Here is a 21,181-nt window from a genome sequence, read left to right on the forward strand (position 1 = left end):
GTGCCTTCAAGCACCAGCTGGGATGTACACAGTGCATCTGAAACTGCAGGATGAGTTAATTTGGGAGGTAGAGAACAAGATGGGGCAGTGGGAAAGAGCATACTTGCCTTGTTTAAAATCAATTTTTCTACTAGAATAGAAGAAAATCAGAGAATGCCTTGTTGTCAGATGTCTGCTTATATTTAGTCAGACACAGAATGCTAAGGACAGTACTTCATGATGAATCTTTTAAGCAGGTCACATTACATTTTGAACTTATCAAGTGGGCACCCTAATGCAAGTCTGAGAAATTACCCCATTATGTAAGGATTTGGAAAAAACATCCTTTTTTATTTAAACTATTGCAGCTTGGTGGACTCAGATGTTATGTACCAAAACAACACTCAGAATAGTTGTCAATATTTCTGGTAGTGTAACAAAAAAGATAGAGTTTTGATTACTTTAGGAGATAATTTCACTTTAGTTGATCTGAACTGAACTTCAGGTGATTATTTGAAGATTCCAGCAGGTGTTCCTTTCTTGAGATACTCCTCATCAAAAAGCACTCAAAATCAATTGTCTGTTATCCATCTTTTTTGATGAAAAGAAGGATTTTTTCTATATTTTTAAAAAATTTTTTTCTTCTTTACATTTGCATAACTTTACATTTAATCCTAATACATTTAGCGTGTAGGAGAAGTGCTCTGTATGTTTAATACCATGTTTGTTTGAGGAAGATTGTAAATCTTGGGGGTTCTGTGGGCTGCCTGTTTTATTGCTTTGGGGATGCAGTCAGGAAGTGGCTACAGAAAGGTCTTTACAGAATAAATTCTACACCTGTAATTTAGTTTTAGAGATGCTGAAATTATTTTCTTGAGTCTGAGTTCAGCTGGCATTAAGTCTGGTAGATAAGTGTTCCAATGGTATTACCAACTCATATGTCAGAAAAAAGGTAATTTATGAAACCATTTGGTTCTGCTGTGTGAGGAGATAAGTATTTCTCTTTTTATTTTGGGCATTTGATTTAAGAGATTCAAGTTATTCCATATGAAAATTAATCTTGCTAATCTGACAGAATCCTCAGTGGCTGCTGCTGCTTCTCTTCATGTGCTGGTATTTCCAACCTTTCGTTCTTCAGCTGCACATTGGTGAGCCATTTTCCATATGCTATGGAATCCTTAGTAGGCCTTTCCCAACGTGAAAGCACCTAAATAATCTAAATGCTGGACTGTAGGAAAAAAAGCAATTAGAAATGCGCACTGCGATCAACATCACTGCACTTAGAATAGCTCTTAAGAGTTTCCCTTTCTTTTATCTCTCATCTGTGATTCAAGTCTTATTTCTGGCTAGAGAAAAGTGCCTGGCATTTAATGCTTAGGATCAAAAAGAGACAGTCCTGTTGGTTTTAGTGAAGTATTGTAAATAACAAAGTTGGTCCCGTTTGTCTGTCAGTGTTAGATATGCCAGCATTGCTATAGGAATAAAGCAAATTAACTAATACTGTGGAGAGCTAGCAAAAGCATATTTGATTTTTTTTTTGACTGTCTCAGCAGAACATGTTTGTTATTTGCACTGCATTGAAAGATTTTGCTGAGGGTGTTCATGCCAGTTAGCAAAGTGCTTTTTAAACATCACCATGGTTGTGTTCCACAAAGTGGCACAGGAGATTAGCAGCAAAGTGACATCGCCAAGGTCAAAGAAAGAGGAAAGGACAGAGGTCAAAATAAACCCCAACAATTCTGATTCAGCCAAGTCAGTAGTTTTTCCTTTCAAGTTATTTGAATCTCGTACTTTTTGGACCACCAATGTCAGCTTATGGTGTCCTGAGATTCAAAGCTCTAGCTTTCTGAAAGAATTCCAAACTCTGCTATAAGCTTTGCTTATTTAACGTAGTTAAGCCTTTATCTGTTCATACTGATGCCAGTAGAGCTGACTTTCCACGTGGTTTATGGATAGTTGTTCCTAGGACTTAAAATATTTCTTGTTTTTTTATTTTAATCCAATCACAGTTGACACTCTTCTGTTGGTCTTTTCAGAGAAGGAAAAGTACTTGTAAACCTCTTCATCTGTCTGGCAGAGGTGTAGAGGAGAACTCTTCCAGGGTCTCCTGAATGTATGTTGGCAGAGCAGTTTGGAACTCCACGCAGTTATTGCTGCTTCTGGTACTTCAGTGTAATTTGCTGACTAACCCTCCAGTGTTGTACCTTCTATCAGAATGGATTTCCTTTGTCAGTGCAATTAAATGACTGAGTAATGCTTCATGTAGAATATTGTGAAGCTATTTCAGTGATATCTGAATGCTTTTCACTGGGTGAGTAGTTGGTCTGGCCTTACTTGAGTATTCCCTTGGCCTGTAAGAGGAAAGTGGTAAAAAGGTGATGTTTTGTGGGGAGATGGGTGGTGTGAAAGACAACAGCTGGGAGATGATGGTCATTTGTATTGTAGTTTAAAAAAAATTCCAAATAGCCGTAAACTTTTGCTTGTGGTAATATCCTGAGGAAATTGATGCCATTCATACTACACATTTTCACTGAAAAGAATGAAAAAGAAATTATGTATTATTAGTGCAGAAGATGTAAATCATGCCTGAAAGTGTTGCTAATTTTAAAGATCTTAAAATACCAGGAATTCACAGAAGTAGGGTGGCAGTTTCTGTGTTGTGCCTTAGTACTTTATTGGATTTTTTCTTCATTAGCTTTTGTAAATTAGTGCAGCTGTTTTCCTCTCAGAGAGGTTTGACAGATGCTTTCATGTTGCAGTCTTGTTTTCATGTCTTACTAGATTTTTGAGAATTTCAAAATGAAATCCATCTTCTATAAATGGTTTTAGTTGAATATGGATTGATATCTGCATTGTTAAGGGCAAGTCAAAAATATGACATTTTTATGAAGTGTTTGATGTCCACAAGAACACTTTGGTGTCCTCCTGCCCACACTAAGTAGTAAAAAGGCAACTTCACCAATGGAATCTGTTACCCTCATAGACAATTATGGAAAGAGTACCTCTTGTTTTTAAGAGATGAATTTGTGTCTATTACATTTGAAACCCTAGCTAATATTCTTTTCATGTAATTGAGCCACTGTGTACATTTTTTTGCAGGGTTCTTTCTGCTCCTAAGAAAAAATAACTTAGAGTTGTGATATTAAGCCCTTTATTCAAATTATGCATATGGAAGCATAGAACAGACCTAGGCACAGTCATGCAGCAGGGGTCCGTAGGCATCCCCTGAATTCACTGTCTGACCATCTGTGACAGAGCTGGGAAAGAGCTGTGTTCTTCTGAAACTTCTAAGGAGCCAGTTAAGGGTGAGAACAGCCTTGTGGTATTTCTGGGAAGCTAGAATAATTCCTTAATCTCCACTTCTTTTTTGTGTTTCTTCCACATCAGTAAACTTAATTTTAATTTTGACTGACTTTTGTCAGCAGCTTCACTTTTGCTTTTTTTATCAAACAATTCCATTCAGAATTTCAACATACCTGAAACAAACTCACTCCTGAAGCATCAGACATAAAACACAGTCTTGCTCTTTGAAGTGATGATCCATCACCCAAGATAATTCTTTAATTTACATCCCATCTTGATGACTGTGTGCATTTCCTTACGACAGGACAAAGGAAATCTTAAGTAGTTTGAAAGAATACGGGGCATAGCACACGGTTTTAAGTAGCTGCTTTTTGGTACGTGTTTGCTTTCTGATTTTAGGATTTGTGTTGATTTATGTTTATTTTAGTTTATGTTGGCGACTTTGATTGCCAAAAGGTTGCCAAAGTTGACTGGAGTGTCTGCTAATTGCTTGTTAATTGTCCCACTGCTAATGAAAAGTCTTCCTCAGACCCGAGCTTTTTGCAGGTATGAAAAAGAAACAGTAACAGAAACTCATGCACTGAGAAAATAAACTATTCCAAAGCATAACAGTTCAGAATTATGTTGTGTGGTTTCATCACTGTTTCTTAAGTTCAGAAAGAAGAGCTCTTGCCCACAGAACAGTAGATTGTTGTGTCCCAGGCTGTAGAATAGTCATTGTGGTGGTAATGGCAGCGTGGTGCAGCATCACTTAGGGTCCTCTTGGGAAGGAAGTAGCCGGAGGACACGCAGCCTTCCTGTGAAGTGTTTGTATTACTGCCACGCACAGCCCTTCCACTTTGCTTTCTAGAGGCGTTGTTGTATTGCTTACACATTTATTGTAACACCATTTTTTATTAAAAACAAAAATACCCTCCCAAAAGAGAAATTCTGTATGTGTTTTGAATGCTGTATGTCTTATGTCTGGGATAATTTTTACAGCTACAGGCCAAGCTCCCAGTTTTCTGTACATCCATCTTTGATGCATTGTACAACAGGCTCCTGGATTTTGCTTTGGCCATTGAGAAATATTAGGATCTCCTGTTTGTATTACAAGCTGGAAACGTTTAAATGCAAGCCTGGCTTCCTCCTTGCCTAGGTATAGACTAATTGTTGAGATGTGTAGCAAATTACAGTGTGCCAGCAGCTTCACTTACCAGTAACAGGTAAATACTTCTACCACTAAGATTTTATTGCAACAATTTCTGTGCTTAAATTGAGGATTCCTGGGAGGTTCCTGGTATACTATTAAGAAATGCTAGTATGAATAATTGCTGTAAGGATGGTACATGTATGTGGACCAGGCTGTGTGGTCCACTTACCACAAAAGCATTGCATTTCCTGTTGTTTCTCCTTCATGAGTATGGGCCTATGGAAAGATGTTAGAGAACAGTCTTTAGTTCATTTTGACTTTGCATTGTTCAAGGATCCTGAGAATAAAAAAAGTACTGTAACTTTGATTACTAGGACTCGATATGCCTAATTCTGCTTGTTGAAGTGTTGTCAGTCTTGCCCTGGGTTTATTGATTGGCTTTTTCTTTTTTGATGTAATCAGCCACATCATGTGGGGCTTTGATATGATTATGGTTATCTGGTAACCACGGACTATTCCTAATACTTCATCAGGTCAGAATCTTTAATCACAGGGTAAGCTGGCTAGACTATTCCTAATACTTCATCAGGTTATTGCGTAGTTAGAATCTTTAATCACAGGGTAAGCTGGCTCAAAAAAAATCTAACAGAAATGTAGCACATCAAAAAGTCAACAGCTTTTTGATAGCTCTGTTGAATGAGTTGCTATCTTATGTGGACTTTCATGTACAATAGTGCAGGAATACCCTCTTTCTCAGCAGCTGACAGCTTGTTCTGCTCACTTTAAGGTCAAACTTTGCAGTATCTAAGAAACTCTTGAGTTTTACTTAGCTTGGTGTTGATTTTGCATCTAAGAGCCTTTTAACATTTTTCTGATGAATGAAAATATACCTCTCTACCTTTTAAAAATATTTCAAGTTGAATCTGATTTCAAAAACCCCATAAAACACCCCAGCTTCTGGTGTAGATTATGCTGCTGCCTGTGAAGTTATGTCTTTCCTACCTTCTAGATTTTGGAGTGCCAGCTTATTCCATGAATGAGTTGGTTTTGGTCTTATTTACTGTTTCGTAAAGATGTCTTAATTGAAACCAAAACAAAACAGTTTGGGCTACTTTTTTCCATCACAAATTCCATGTTTATATTTGCCTGGAAACAGCTCCCACTGAACCAGCATTATTATTAAATCTCTTTTCAGGCAGTCTCTTGAGTGACGAATGATGAATACCATTCATGTGATTTTGATTTTACTCTTTCCTTTCCTTTTTTTGTTGTTGCCTAATACAGTTCTTGATTTGTTGCAGGCTTTCAAAGTGATACAGTTTGGCAATGCCCTGTGTTGAGTACAGATGTAATGATATTTTTTTCCTTGGAACATTTAACTGATTGTAAAGAATACAATAATCCATGCCTGGGCTAGAGGTTGTTGCAATGTCAGCTGTATGGAAGGATTTAGTCTGAAACCTGAACTGAACAGCTCTATTTTTCCCAGAAACTCACCTGAGCATTCAAAGTGTTTTGTACAGATCACTAAAGCGATAAGACTTTTTACGGCCTGGCTAGGTGAAAGGATCGATTCTAAATATATCAGGGCTTTGGAGGCCTTTCTTCTCCCCTCCCCCATTATGCATTAGCTCTTTAGAGTTACTGTACTGCATGGCTTAAAATCCAAGGACTGCTGTGCTGTCACATCCATCACCTCCTCTAGGTTGATAGAAGAGGACAGTCATGCAGCTTTATGGATTTGCTGAACCCTGATTCGTACCCAGTAATTAAGAAGGTATTGGTTCCAAGGTGTACATATAATTTTTTTTTAATGTACTGTTGCTGAATGATTAGTAATAAGAGAGAAAATATTTGCTGCTTACTACTAGAGGCAAGATTTGTGGGTTTTGGTTTTGCTTCTAAGATGTGAAATTTTGAGTGGGTCTTAAATTTTGTCCTCTCTAGCATCTCATGCAACACTTAGCCTGCTCTACCTCAAACAGATATTAAAGATGCAGTCCTGCTGAAATGAATGGCAGAGTACCCAACAGAAGGTAGGTAAAGGCTACATGCAGAAAGCCTGGTCTTATTCCATGTGCAGATCTGTTAATCACTTTAAGTACTCTGAATGCAGGATCAAGAGCAGATTGCTCATTATCTGGATACTTGTGAAGCAAAGCTGTGCTGGCTGACTATGGAAGGTAGAGCTAAAATTGCAAATTAGATTTTGGCAAACTGCTACAGTATGAGGTCTCATTTTGGAGCGAATTTTTGAAATCCTTTCCCAAATGCTTAATTCTATCCTCAAGACAGAATGCCAGTGTACTGCCAATAGGACTTAATAACAAAAAAAAGGATTGCCTGGCAACCTCAGTCCCTTGTTCCCTTTGCAATAGCGCTGCTTTTTTGACTTGTTAGGCTAACTGCAGACTTGATAGCTATTCTCTGTCTCTCTGAGACAATGCAGCAGCTTGAAGCAGTACATTAAGGCTATTTTTTTATCTAACATCCAGGTTTTCCCACCTCCAGCATCTGAGCTGACATGTATCTTCGGAAGTTTTCCTTATTTATAGGAGGGGAAAAATAGGATTGGAACAATCAGAGTAATTTCAGTGAAGCAGTCTTCTATTCAAGAATATTTTTGATTAATCTATGAATGCTTGTGTCCTTGAAGCAAGGACTGTTCAAAAGCTAGAGGAGAATGTTTAATACTTGTTTTACTATAGTACCTTCTGTATAAAAATCCTGAAGATTTCAGACTGCATTGCATTTCTTCAGAGTACAGTGGAACTTTTAATTATTCTTTCAGATAAAAACAAGTAGAAAAAGTAGTAATTGTCCCATGCAAGAAGCAAAAGACGCTTATCTGATTTTTCTGAATTAGTCTTCATTTAAAAGTATTAATCCACATTTGCATGAATTTCACAGCCTTGCAGTAGTTGAAAGTATTTCATCTGGAAATAGATCTAGAAGACAGTGAAAGGGATTTGTACAAAGTGCAAATTATACCTATATTGTGGGGAGATGAGTGGAAAATATTCTGTAGGCTGAAATTTTCTGTCCCACTTGTGAAATTCTAGGGTCTCTGTGTGTCAGAGAAGAAATTAAAATCAAATAAACCTCCTTCAGAGCTCTCCTTGCTTGCATAAATATTCTGTGGTCTCAAAAACATCCCTTAGAAAACATAACGTGGCTGAGTGAAAAGATTCTTTGTTCAAAACAAAGTTTCCTGTAACAGATTGGCTCAGTTTTGGATATACTCTGCTGTGGGTGGGTGGCAGAGTCTGGATCCTGTGATATTACTCAGTCTTTTATCTGCTTTGGCAAACCTCTGACTTCAGTAAGCCTTTAGCTTTCTTGGGAGATTTGTGTTAAGCAATTTTTGGATAAATTTGGATTTGTTTGGAAATGAAAATATTTTCTGTTTCCTTCAACTCTTGCACTTGAGACTTCTGCTGTATTGGTGGCAGAGAGAGGTTTTAATGGTAGCACCTTCCTGTATGAGCTGGATTCCTCTTAAATCATACCACAGAAATGACTTGCATTATTTAGAACTGAAACCCTGCTCATGTTTTGCATTTAAGGATCTTGAAATGAAACAGCATTGGCTTTCGTAAAGGTTTTACTTTGTTCTTTCATTAAAGTTCCTGTACCTGGGATTTGGTGGACTGAGTATCTGATTTATCTCCTTACAGTACCTGAATTATCTAAATGGAGGAATTAAATGGGCTGATGCTTATTCACCATCTGACCACTTTTGGTAGTTTGCATTTTGGTATTTTCCATTTTGGTCAGTAAAGCCACAGTAGGCTGTTCTGTTTTCAAAATGGAGGAAGAAATAAAATGTGTCCAGTATTCCCACCCACATTTGTACTCCAGCCAGTGGTCTTTCACATTCCAGCTATGACAGGGTAAGCGTTAGTTCCCTTCTTTACAGTTGACTTTAGTGAAGTTTGAAATAGTGATTGTACAGTAGCAGATGAGCAAAAGCTCAAATCTGGTACTAGGCTGTTGTGCCCATTGGTGCTCCAGTTGCTCTGGAATGATCTGCAAAAACACCCAACTGTGTCAAAAAGGTATGGTATTATTCTGGGAGAGAAAAGTCAGGTGAAATAATGTCATTTCATGTGAGTTTGACTTCCCTTGACATTTTTCAGCCTTTCAGGTCGTAACTAGTGGTCTTTTCACCCCTCTTCAATCTTAACAAAATGAGATAGATGTACTGAAGCATTGGAAGTAAAGCAGTGACCTTGTTTAGAGTCCACATAAAAAGGGAGACTAGGGAAGAATCTTCACCAAGTCCATGCAGCTAGTTAATGATTTAAATATTATAACTGAATGTTTCTACAGCAAGTAAAATAACAATGACATTTATCTTATTTATAGTCCTTCCTCTGTTGTCACTCCCATCTGCTGTGTTGCTGCCATCTAGCTCTTGGCCTATGTCAGCAACTGATGTGGCCCCAAGGGGACAAAAGCACTACGCAAAGTAATGGGTCGTGGCTCCTGGGAATGGGTGTGAGTGGGATACATTTACAGGCTGAGTGCTTTTCCTGAGATTTTCCTCTTGTTTTGATGTGACTGCTTTCTGCATTTGTAGAATGTTGGGGGCAAAGCACTTGACCACAGCAGTGCTAGTGTTGGTAGAGGCTGAACTAGAACTTCTCAAGTGCACTGACACTTACAGGTGTTTGGGTATTGCCAGCGCCTTTGAGGGTTTCAGCCCTTCTCAACTCTGCATCATGCAAGTGCTGTGTCTGGTAGCCAGCAGTCAGGGCCTCCCCTGGGACATCCACCACCTGCTTTGTCTCCAGGTGCAGGAGCTCCCTTTAAGCTCCAGTTTGCTTGAAGTACCTTTATAGTCAATTTTTCTTACATTCATGGCAAAAGAGCTTCTGATACTTTATTCTCCCAACCTGTTTCAAAGCATCAATATCCACCCTGGCCTGCTAGAAAAACTTTTGAATGGTTTGAAAGCTTGATAAAACTTTAACTGATGTATTTTACTGTAATATTTTTATGTTGCTTTATCATTAGGTAATAATTTTTTCATGTTCTGCCTGTTGTATTGTCTCGCTGGGGAGAAGTTATATGAAAGTTAAGTATGAAACCAGCAATCATCCATCAAGTTAGAATTATATCCTGGTGTACTACAGATGACAATTCCAGCTCTTTTCCCCCACAGTAGGTTTCCTTGTCTTCTAACAGTCTTCCTTACATATTTCTTTCTGTATGTTTTCACTGCACTCAGTCCTGCTCTTATTTCTTTATCTATTTCTCCTTCACCTAATTATTGTGACCATTTCCATCAGGCCTGACATTCATTAGCTAATAGCTTTCTATTCTTGTGCTCCAGGTGATGAGTAGCATCATGCACAGATAATTGACTTGGTGTGAGCTGGACCATACAAGAGACTGTCTTAGATTTTTTTTGCAAATTTTTCACATTTCTTAATACACACACGCATTCTCTGGACTGGGAAATGGAGTATGAAGTTGTTGATATAGCTGTCGTCATGAAGTACAGGGGCAGTGGGCAGTTTGGTGGTTAACTCTCGTGGTGGTATTGCAGGGTAATCCTGATTTCCTTGGTATTGTTATTACCAATTTTTGCCTTTTAAGTCAGGAACTTTTTTATTTTCTTGGTGTACTGTGTGCCAAATAAACCAGGAATACAAGAGCAGAGTTGAAAAAGCTGAAGCCAGCTTTTGCTGTGCCTGGCTGATCATGCTATTTAGTGCAGTAGACCAGCAGCCCCTTTCTTCTACTTTGATAGATAAAAGTGGGATATTTTTGTTGTGGAAGATCACACTGTAGTAGTTCCTTCCTGAATGTTGTTCTACTTCAGAAGTGATGAGTCAGCTAGTAACACAAGCAAAGCAAAGGAGTATTCTGTTCAGCACTAAACTATGCAGATTAACCTAATCCTTTCTCTAGGCTCAGAAACCCAAAAAAGGCAATTATGACCATATTTTGCTGCCTTGACACTTAATGTTGACAGTTGAGTATCCATTTTCTAACAGTTCTTTGATGGTGCTATCAACTGGATTAGAATATGTTTAGGTGTTTATTTTTCCTTACTAGCTGTTCCCCATTGCTTTGGCCCACTGGCCACTAAGAATGCTGTTCAAGCTGTTCAAAAATGTATCTGGAAACTAAAACAACCATTCCAAGAGAAACCAGGAGAAATCTGACAGTGTTACCACCTTCCAGAGGGAGTATCTGTTTGTGAAAGGAAGTTATAATACATTTTCTTGTTTAACTGGTGTAATGTGAGCAGAACAGAGAATTAAAACAGCTGTCGTTAATTTCGTTGCAAAATTTTTTTTTCTTAATTCACCTCGTGAAAAATTCCTACCTCTTTAATCTATCTTTTTTGTGCATACAGGAGGTAGTATAGTGTTGGATTAAAAATAGGAGGTATATGACTGAAGTTTTATAGTGACCAACTTGAAACCTAAGTAAAGATTCATTTTATTTGTTTTAGCGATCGGATTGAAAAAATTGCTGCAAATGGTTTTTCTGTTTGTGTAGAATAGAGGAGCATGTTTAGAAGGAGAGTAGATGGGTTTAAGAAGAAAATTAAAGGAAAGAGATACAAATGTATATATTTTGGCAGAGGGAAAGAGATTCAGACTTAGCGCTTCTAGCATAATTGCAAAGAGGAAAAGCATTGTAATACAAATAAGCTGGGTAAAGCAGAAAGAAGAGTATATATAACAATGCAGTTTTTTACATTGCAAGACTGTGGCAAAGTTCAAAATATTCCCCAAAAAAAATTTGCTCAGCAGTTTAAAAGTTGCTAATGCAGTTGGCTAAGAAGTAGAAGTGATGCATATTAGATGTGGTTTACCCAATCTCTTCAGGTGTTTTAAAGCATAGGTACAAGTAGATCAAAGGATATATAGCTTTATGCCCATCAAAGGTTATACATCTTTATCCCACTATCTTTATTTTGTTTTGGCATATCTGTATATCTGCTCTTAAGTCTTTCTAGTAGATACATGAGTAGTGAAAACACAGCTGTATAATATCTGGAAGTGACATCTTACTTGCATTAAGACTTTGGGTGTTTGTCAGTGATGTTCACCACTGACTTTTCAACGGGTTCAGTGATTATTAAGGTGAATGGTGCAAGATGCAATGAGAGCTGCCTTTGTGGACAAAAGGACAGTTTTACTTAAGACTTATTTTACAATAGTACCAGTTTGGCTTACATTAGCTGTCATACTAATAGAACAATATATTTCTGACTACTTAATTTTGTACATGTTTAGACCACTGAGGTAATCTTGGAATGATAAGTAAATTGGTTTTCACCAGATGTTTCCCTAACATCTTTTGTGTAGGGGAACTTCTGTAATTGAAATAGATTGTTTATATCAGAGCAGAGAGATTTATGTGGCTTGAGTAAGCACTTAGGACAGATGTGCCTCTTGTCATGACAGACTCCTGTGGAGGGTAATTCAGACATGTATATTAGATATATGCTTGGAATCCCCTTCTGTAGAGGCTTTGTCTTTTCTCTACTGTTTGGAGCCTGGGAAGACTGCCTTCTTGAGATGCTGTGAGTTGGTTTCATGTAAGCCAGTTTTCACTGTAATGGTCCACAGCTACAGAGGGCAGAGAACAGGAAGGAGAAGACAATTCACCTTTTGAACATGTGAAGCTGTGGCAGGTTGTAAACATGCAAGACAGAATTTCATCTTTATAGAAATGTTTATTATTTGCCTCCAAGGTAACCCTTCTGTAGTTTTATCTGCTAATTTATATCAGAGTTGTAACTTGGCTAGCATTTAAACTGTTAATTTTTGTAACTTCAGTTTGTATTCCTTCAGAATTCATTCGATCCTTTAGTCCTCTGTTTTGCCACCTAGAACTAATCAGTGGTTTTGTAACTGTACAGGTATCCATAATAATAAAATTTTGAAGCTGCAGGTGTCAGTATTTTCACTGCAGTGATTTCTCCTTTTGAAAGGCATCTATCTCCATAGTGACTTGTGATGATGAGACAGAACTGAAGATCCAGCAGCAGGAACTACATGAAGGCTGAAGGATATGACGGCATTTTAGAAATCTTAACCAAGTTGTTTTTTGTATTGCTTTGAATACTAAGGCAGATGTTTTTTGTCTTTCTAGTAAAGCATAATAATTTGGAATTCCGTGGAACAGGCGGAAGAGCTGACTCAGTGTCAGATAACATTGTGTCAGTCGTACTTCGGTGGATCTGTTCCTGTGATGTTTGTTTTCAGTACAAATCTCTGTTTAAGCAACAAAAGCATCTAAGTTGGCCCTGGCTCTAGAAAAGTAACCCTCATTCTTCTTGAAGCCACTGATATACAGCTGTATCTCATGAAACTGAGAACCAAAACCTTTGGCATCTGTTATCACTAGGATCTGGGTCTTCCACAGGATTAATGACTTTCAGTAAGACTGACATTGGAATGTGGAACGCCTGCTAGCTATTAATGTACATACGGAATGGTGCTAATACTGGGGAAGGTAAATTGGCTTCACCTCTCTTCAAGAAGTTGGTTTCCATCACTTTCAACTCTGCTAGAAAAGCAGAGTTGAAAAACAACAAATCACAGACAAGCATAACAGGATTCTGGGTACATAATTTGTTCTTCCACTTCCATACTAAGTTAGAAACCATCTTTAAATGGTACCAGCATTAGCAGAGTTACACCCCATCATTCTTTGTAGGATTGAAACTTGCATGCCATGAAGTGCTGCCTTTCCCCTTTGTTACTGCAATTTGTTTCAGCCAGAGCAGAAGCCAAAGCATCACATAGATGGAAACCTCTGTCAAAAAGTACTGAAAATATAATGATGACAAATTAGAAAATTTTTCAGAAGAGTCTGACAGGAAAATAACTTGATGCTTCTTGTAGGGCACCAAAGGTGTTCTTGAAGAATATGGAGGAAGCTCAGTCAACATTTTAATTTCAAAGAAAAAGGACTATCTCTTCATAACCTAGATAAGAGGAGGCTCAATATTTAATTTCTAACTTTCTGTCTCAGCTCTCTAATATACCTTGATTGACTGTCATCTTTCAGCACTTGCAGTCTGCCTGGCTCTCAAGGGATAAAACAGTGGGGTCAGATCAAGGATCAGTAATGACTTTTGAAGGTCCATATGGTAATAAAGTTCTTGGTACACACTTAGTCGTTGAAATTACACAGCTAAATCATATGTATCTGCATCTGGATGACTGCCTGATCTAAGGAAGGTCTTGTGAAGAGATAGTAAGGCAAATTTGGTCATATTCTTTCTACACTAGGACACATGGAGATACTGAAGAGCTGTCTTGCTGAACAGAATTTCTGTGAGCTGTAATTAATTTCTCATTGTCAAATGCTTATTTTCTTGAGGACAAGTTCCAAGTCTTTCAGGACTGTATTCCCCTTTGCACATTGCTGGTTGGCTCCTACCATGCTACTTAAGATCAGCTTTTAGCCTGTGCCACAGAGGAAGAAGAGGAGCAGTAGTACATAGCAGACCTTCATCTACAATTTGGCTGGCTCTATGCCTGCACACGTAGGAACAGATTTCTTGCATGAACCTTGCTGAAACAGGGAAAGGCTGATCCACCCCTAACAAGCTGATACACATTCTTCATGTTCTTTCTGGTTTGGATCTCATTCTTCCCTGGTTGCTTGCAGACTAGGTTCAGTGTCTTTGCTGCTAATCCCTCTTTTGAAGGCTGGGAATGTGAAAGATTTTCTTTCAAATTTTCTACATATTTTAAACCTCTGTATCACTTGGAGATCTTTAAAATCAGCAGACAAGATTGAGATTTACTTCCTTGGTATATTAGCTGTGTTTTGATGTAAGTGCTCTGTATCTGTGCCTGAACTTGTTTTGGTAGTGTAGTAGGTTGATGCTGGCTGGACTCCAAGCACCCACTGAAGCCTCTCTGTCACTCCCCTCTGCACCTGCACAGGGGAGAGAAAATAAAACAAAGGGTTCATGAGTTGTGATAAGGACCAGGAAGATCACTCATCAAATACCACTACGGGCAAAAACAGACTCGAATTAGAAATATCAATTGAATTTCTTAGTAAAAAACTCAGAGCATGATAATGAGAAGTAAAAGAACACCTTAATAAAAACCCCTTCTCTCCTTCCCAGCTGTATTTCCTCTCTCCGTCAAGACAGGGAGGCAGTGAATGTGGGTTATGCCCAATTCATCACACATTGTTCCTGCTGGTGCTCAGGGGGAGGAGTCCTTCTGCTGCTGTGGTGTGGGGTCCCTCCCACAAGAGATTCTTCTCCAACATGAGTGTATCCCACAGGCAACAACTCTACAAACTGCTGGAACATGGGTCACTCTTCCTGCACTCTTCCCTCAGGGGGTGCAGTCCTTCAGGCACAGCCTGCTCCAACATGAGTCCCCCATGCAGTCACAAGTCTTGCCAGGAAACCTTTCCCCCGATCTGCAGGTCCCTGCTAGGAGCCTGTTCTAGTATGAGCCTCCTCTGGCATCCACCTGCTCTGGCATGGGTCTCCTCCATGTGGTACAGGTGGATCTCTGCATCCATGTGGTCCTTAATGGACTGTATAGAAAGGTCAGTTTTGGTGTTTGGAGCACCTTCTCCCCTCCCCTTCCTTCTGCACTGACATTGGTGTCTCCAGATTTGTTTCTCTCACATATTCTCTCTCCACTCTTCTCTTGATGCAATTACATCTGCACGATAACTATTTTTTTATTCTTCTTCTGAAATATGTTGTCACAAAGGTGTTACTGTCACTTCCGATTGCCTCCCTGTTGGCCTGTGGCACATCCATCTTGGAGCCACCAGGGACTGGCTGTGCTAGACATGGGGAAAGCTTCTAGCATCTTCCACCCAAACCACTACCAAAACCTGGCCATGCAAACTCAATGCAGTTATGGCAGATGTTAATCATCTGTCCACTGTTATCTCAGTCCTGAGTGATCAAATCTTTTAAAATAGGGAAAGTACATTAATTCTGTGACTGTAGAGAACATGTTGCTTGTTCATGTTTCATGTATCTTGTTTGTTTTGTCATGAACAAGTGCAGAAGTAGTACTTGCAGAAGAGGACTGGCACTGAGAGTATTAAACAAGGAGTAATAACTGATTGTAGGTAATACTCAGAAGCAAATGAGACCATGTTGATTAGCATAAGCAAAATGCATGTGCAATGTCCTAGCAACCTCCTCTGTGTTCTCCATAAAAGTTTTGTGGTTTTTTTTTTTTTTTTTTTTTTAAGGAGGAGACTGAAACAAATTAATATTTCACCTATTTACAAGTTCTTCATTGAAATTCAGGCAAAAACAAGAGGAGAGAGTCAAGGCTTTTGGTTTGAAAGTCTGACAGATGGGCGAGGGAGACTCCTGGCAAGTGAGCCTGTTGATACTGAATAACACAATAAAGAGAACTGAAACAGATGCTGGAAAGAGATACCATTCTTAAAATTAATTTAAAAAAATTTGGATTGCAAGATTGCTATTCCAAGCAGTTATTACAAGGAAATAGAAAAGGAGCCAAGGCTATAACTAAGGAATCAGACTTACGATAAATCCGACTATTTTGTTGTCCTTCTCTGTGGTCTTTTGTCATGGTAATTTTTCTTACTATCCTGCATCTGACAAAAGAACAAGTTCTGGATACAAAAGAACTATGGAAGTACTAATTATTTTGTTAGAACTTAATAAAAATAAAGGTAATTAGATTTAAATAACCTCTTACCAGGCAGGTATGTACAAAGTATGTATCTGTTGTGATATGTGCTACTCTGTCCTGCTATTGACCTCATTCAGACAGAATATGGTCTGTGAACAATAAATTTCTTTGTTCCTCATTGTGGTTATGGAGGGATGCAAAAAAATCCCCAAACCCCCTAAACCCATACTTTCTTGTCTCAAAGTTTTACTTCACCTTTACAACATCACTGTACATCTCTAAATTACATTACTGCATTTAAATTTAAAATTACATTTTGTTATTCTGCCAGTTCTTTAGGCAAAATGGGTACAAGCTAGAAAAAGAAACACTATGTACATTCTAGGAAGCTTTTCACTTTGCAATCAATGAGTGACTTGCTAGCAATTTCTTTTAGCACTTCTTCATCTGCTAGAAAGAAGTAAAAAAGTTAGACTTAATTTAAAGAAGAGGCCTAAAGGAAGGCACCTTCTCTTCCTTGGTTTCTTGTGGTGGTTCTGTTGTGCACTGAAGTATTCTAAAAATGCATGTGTTTTTGCCAAAATGAAGAGAACAGTAACTCTAGGCCTCAGTCTCTTTTCTCTGTGATTAGGAAAAAGGAAAAAAACATTATTTCGTCATGTTAGAAATTTTGCAAAAGAAGCAAGAACCAGGAGTTTAACCATAGGTCTAACTTCTTCACACCTTGAGTTGTCCCACAAAAATCTTTGAAGTAGTATTTTGTGAAATCTGTTATTGAAGTAAAAGCAGTATTTTAACATTTTAAATGTGTGTTACTTATAATGTAGAAGGGTTCAAATAATTTGAATTATTGGAAGGAATGATACTGCCCCCCCCCCCCCGCAAAAAAAAAAAAAAAAAAAGAAAGCTGTGTTAGCTTGAGGCTGACATTTGAGTCTTTTCATTTCATGGACTGCTGAAAATGGTCCTGAAGATTATTTTCTGTAATTTTTGCAGCATATTTGCCTTTTATAGGTTTTGTTATGATCCATGATTGATTGATTATGGAGTTTATGGGGTTTTTGTTTGTTTGTTTGTTTGTTTTTTGGGGTTTTTTTTGTAATTGATATATCCATAGAAAAAGAAATCAACATCCTCATGTTTTCTAAGAACCTCTGTCTGTAGTGTCTGTAATGACATTAAAAACAAAGTAGCCATGTAGTGATGGTGTGTAACTGGCGTGGTGATTTTTGATGTGAAGTCTTTGGAATAATACCAATACAAATATTTCTTTCTTTGTGGTGCTTTACAAAGTGGCTTAAAAATATTTCAGGGGCTTTTGGTTCCATTAGTTATGGAAGCTTAGTGCCCTCATTTTCTGTTGCTTTATGTTGCATTGCTGCTGTGACTTGCGTGGTCACTTTGCTCTAAGATAAAGAGGATAATGAGGTGCTGCTAAAGCAGAGTGGATACTTGTGGACTCTGGTGTACACTTGGTGGTGTAACAGTACAACTTTCCAACTACAGAGGAATATGTCTTGTATCTCAGCATTCTTGAGTTCTGCTCAAGGTGTTTTTCAAGTTCTTGGCTGTGGACTGAAACAGGGCAGAGAAAAGTTGTTTAATAATGATGGGGGAGGGAGCCTATGGGGGTCTATATGCTCTGGAATTGGGCACGTTATTACTGATCAAAAATAAATTTTTTCAATAGTGATTTAAAAAAAACCTGTGCATAGAGCTTCTACTCCTAATACATTTACATGAAGGGTATATCCAGCCTATGTGTGTATCTGGATTTACAAAAAAAAGTCCTCTAAGCAGTTCAAGAAAATGATGCTATTACTGGCTTGCTGAGAGAGGATTAATTAGGAAATGTCTTCCCTTATCTGGATTTCTAGAAGTTACAGTGGTTCACTTCCTCTTGGCAGAGCATAATACAGAATGACACTAGGCACTATATTAAATAATTATGTTATTACGTATTTCTTCTCTGGGACTTGGTGCTTTGGTTAAATTTGAAGTTATTTGCTAGAGAACTGTTCAGTTGTCAGATGAATGAATCAGCCTGAAATAACCTGTAATAGGGTATGGTATGTTTGAATAACGAAAAGCCAGGGAAAATCTTGCAATTTGGGGGATCTCCAGGAAAATCTTTTTTTTTTGCATAAATACTAGCTTTACTCTGCATACGTTTTATTCCCAACCCCCCCTCTTTTCTCCAGTACTGATACTCGAAAAGGTGGAAAATGGAGATCTGAGCAACAAGATGTTGAAGATCACGGATTTCGGCTTGGCCAGGGAGTGGCATAAAACTACCAAAATGAGCGCAGCTGGGACATATGCCTGGATGGCTCCTGAGGTCATCCGCTCTTCCATGTTCTCCAAAGGCAGCGATGTTTGGAGGTATTGATTTGGCATTAAGTGACTGGATACTAAAGGGTAACTAGACCTGCCAGGAAGTCTCTTTTATGTGTAAGAATGAGTAATGGTGAACCAAATATTAAAACTCAGGTCTTGAGAAAACTTTATCCACCAGCTTTCCATCTGTCCGACTTATCTCAGACTTATTGTTACTGTAGAAAATAAGTGGTGGACCAGCTACTGCATGTCTCTAAATTTTTGTTGTTCTATAAGTTTTCATTCAGATTATTTTGAGATCCATAATCCAAATCCCCTCTACTTTATCTTAACCAGACATTTTGGGCTTATTTGGCTATTGACTGACATAATCAAAGGCCATAATACAATCTGAGAAGTACTTTATTTTTATACTGTTTTACATACAAGATAATTTTGAAATATTTTGTTTTGGTAGTAATCTGTCACTAATGTATGTGTGCACACACACACACTGTACTTAATTGAATTCCCTATCCTGTTTCAATCCCAATACTATGTTTTTTGTTTTCATAATAATTTTATTTATAAATAAATAAATAATATAAATAATTTAAATAAATAAATATAAATAATTGAATTATTTTTACACTTCTAGTATTTCACATAGGATATTAGATTTTTTATCTGGGTCCATCTGAGTATGTAATCCATAAATAGTAACTTGTATGTATATATATTTTCTTGTTCATTCATGCACTGGAGTTTTTGTGGATGAGCTAATTTGGTGGGGAGGAGTGTAACGGTTGGCCCATATACTTCCAGACACTGAGTTTGAATGCCACTGTTAAGTGGATTGGTAAATACAGAATTCAGTAAATAGCTCTAGGACAGTGACTTTTCTGGATGCTGGATGACTTGGAATTAGTACTGAACATCTGAAACAGATAGAGAGAATTTTGTTTTTCTTGTGGAGAAAAAGGTATTGAAATGTCAGGATCTTTGTCTTCATAGCAGTACGATTTTGTTGCTGGTCACTAATGCTCCTCCACAAGCGAGTGCGTGCTGTAAAATCCACCAGGATAAAGAAATAGCCCATCTGGTAGACATGTCTGGCTTTTATGGCAGCTATTTGGTGTGGAGATTTTCATTTTCCTTGTCCAGTTTTGCTGACTAGATAATGTATTGCCTTGTGATAAGTCTCTGAACTTGTATTTTGCACTCTAATGATGTGGATAAAATTATGACTCTGTAATTAAATGTGGTAACCTCCTAATCTGAGCCTAGCTAATCTGAGATAGATTGAGCGAGAACCAGACTTTTATTTGTAGTGAAGTCTGGCAGAAATGAAAATTTTAAGGCTGTGCACCTTTTCTGTGCCTGTGATGATGGTACTGGTTTGTACACAGCTTGTCAACCTCAAACATAAACTTGCTGTTCTCTGAAACAGTGCCAGGAAGGGCCTTTAAGGGTAGCCTAAGGGAAAGGAGGAACAGTTTTCCTGTAGTTGTAACTTTAGTAATCCAGGCATGCTATGAACAGATCAGTAGATTTTCTGTGCCAGTATGAATTAATTTTAAAAAAGTTAAGAATTATCCAGATGGTTGGTGATTCTCATGAAGTGCCTCTATGCCCATGCAAAAGTACCAGTTTGATCATTGATTTAAGGAGTGTGAATCACTTCGGGATTTAAGGACTGTAAATAACTGAAATTATTTGTTCATTTTTCGGAATACTTTACTTCTACTTTTAAGATTCCTTCATCACTTTCTCTTGTTATAGTTACCAGTCTTCCCTTGAGTTCCTCACAATACTCTTCCTTAAATAGACAGTCATCACCATTAAGGGAATTTATATACTGTCTCTGAATAAGCTTTTTCCTTCTGGTGGCTAAAACCTCTATTCGTAGTTAAACAAGCTGAAAAGAACATGCAGAGGACAAACGCTTGCCAGTGCGATCACTACTAGTCTGCCGATGATTGTGAGCCCTAGATTTTACAAAAGAGGTCATGGACTTGTGTAATAACTCCTGTCCCCACCCAAGGATGCAACCTGAAATTCTTAACAGGATGAACTTTTTTATCCTATTAGACTTGCTCCTCCTCTTGTCCAGTTCAACCACTTGGTTAGTCACTGGAGTCATAGGGTTTTTTTTGCCCGACAGCCTTCCAGTTAGTCTATGCAGCATCAACAGAATTGTCTCTAATGTTCGTGAACCCTTTTATTTCAACACCTTTTCTTTAAAGCTAATTAGAGTAATACTGCTGGCTGAACCGTCGCCCAGCCTTTGAACAAGAATCTTGTTCTCCTTGCGTTCTTGCTGCACAAACAGCTGAAGAAGATGTATGCTAGGACTGAAATTTCCTGAGTCAGCCGTATCATAACTGACTGCTTCATCTTTCCAAAACATGTTTCAAGCTCCATTAGAAAAGCTACATCTGCTTACTCTGGAGTAGGGTTGGCAAAGAACTTAAAAAGAGTGAGGAATCGCCACACATGGTATTTATCACCAGGGTCTGGGCCAACGTGAAGTTTGTTCATAGTACCAGTACTTAGTAAATGTTGCTAGTGAAAACTTGTTGCTGTGAATTTTGCTGTGCTGTACCCACAAGCTCTAGATATGTAGTAGAAGCCTTGTGCTTATATCGTACAGAGGACAGTGAAACTACAGTTCTATTTAAGTAAGTCCCTTCCTGTGAGTCTGTTATGTGTTTGTATTTGCTTTGGATTTACAAGGGTAAAGTTGAAGCTTGGATATTGCAGCTCATGCAGTACTGTATGCTAATGTTAGTAGGCGTATAAATAACATTTTTCTGTC

The 21,181-nt window shown here is 38.1% G+C and overlaps 1 protein-coding gene across 1 annotated transcript in view; it reads left to right on the forward strand.

The window, feature by feature from the left end:
* Positions 1–21,181, forward strand: part of MAP3K9 (mitogen-activated protein kinase kinase kinase 9) — a 51,510-nt gene that overhangs the window by 9,037 nt on the left and 21,292 nt on the right. Inside the window, exon 3 of the mRNA XM_041399403.1 lies at positions 18,249–18,429. Coding sequence (XP_041255337.1) covers positions 18,249–18,429 — 181 coding nt within the window. The remainder of the gene's footprint in view (positions 1–18,248; positions 18,430–21,181) is intronic.

This window comes from Onychostruthus taczanowskii, unplaced genomic scaffold (assembly GCF_017590055.1).
Source record: "Onychostruthus taczanowskii isolate IOZ18803 unplaced genomic scaffold, ASM1759005v1 scaffold1, whole genome shotgun sequence".
Lineage (NCBI taxonomy): Eukaryota > Metazoa > Chordata > Aves > Passeriformes > Passeridae > Onychostruthus > Onychostruthus taczanowskii.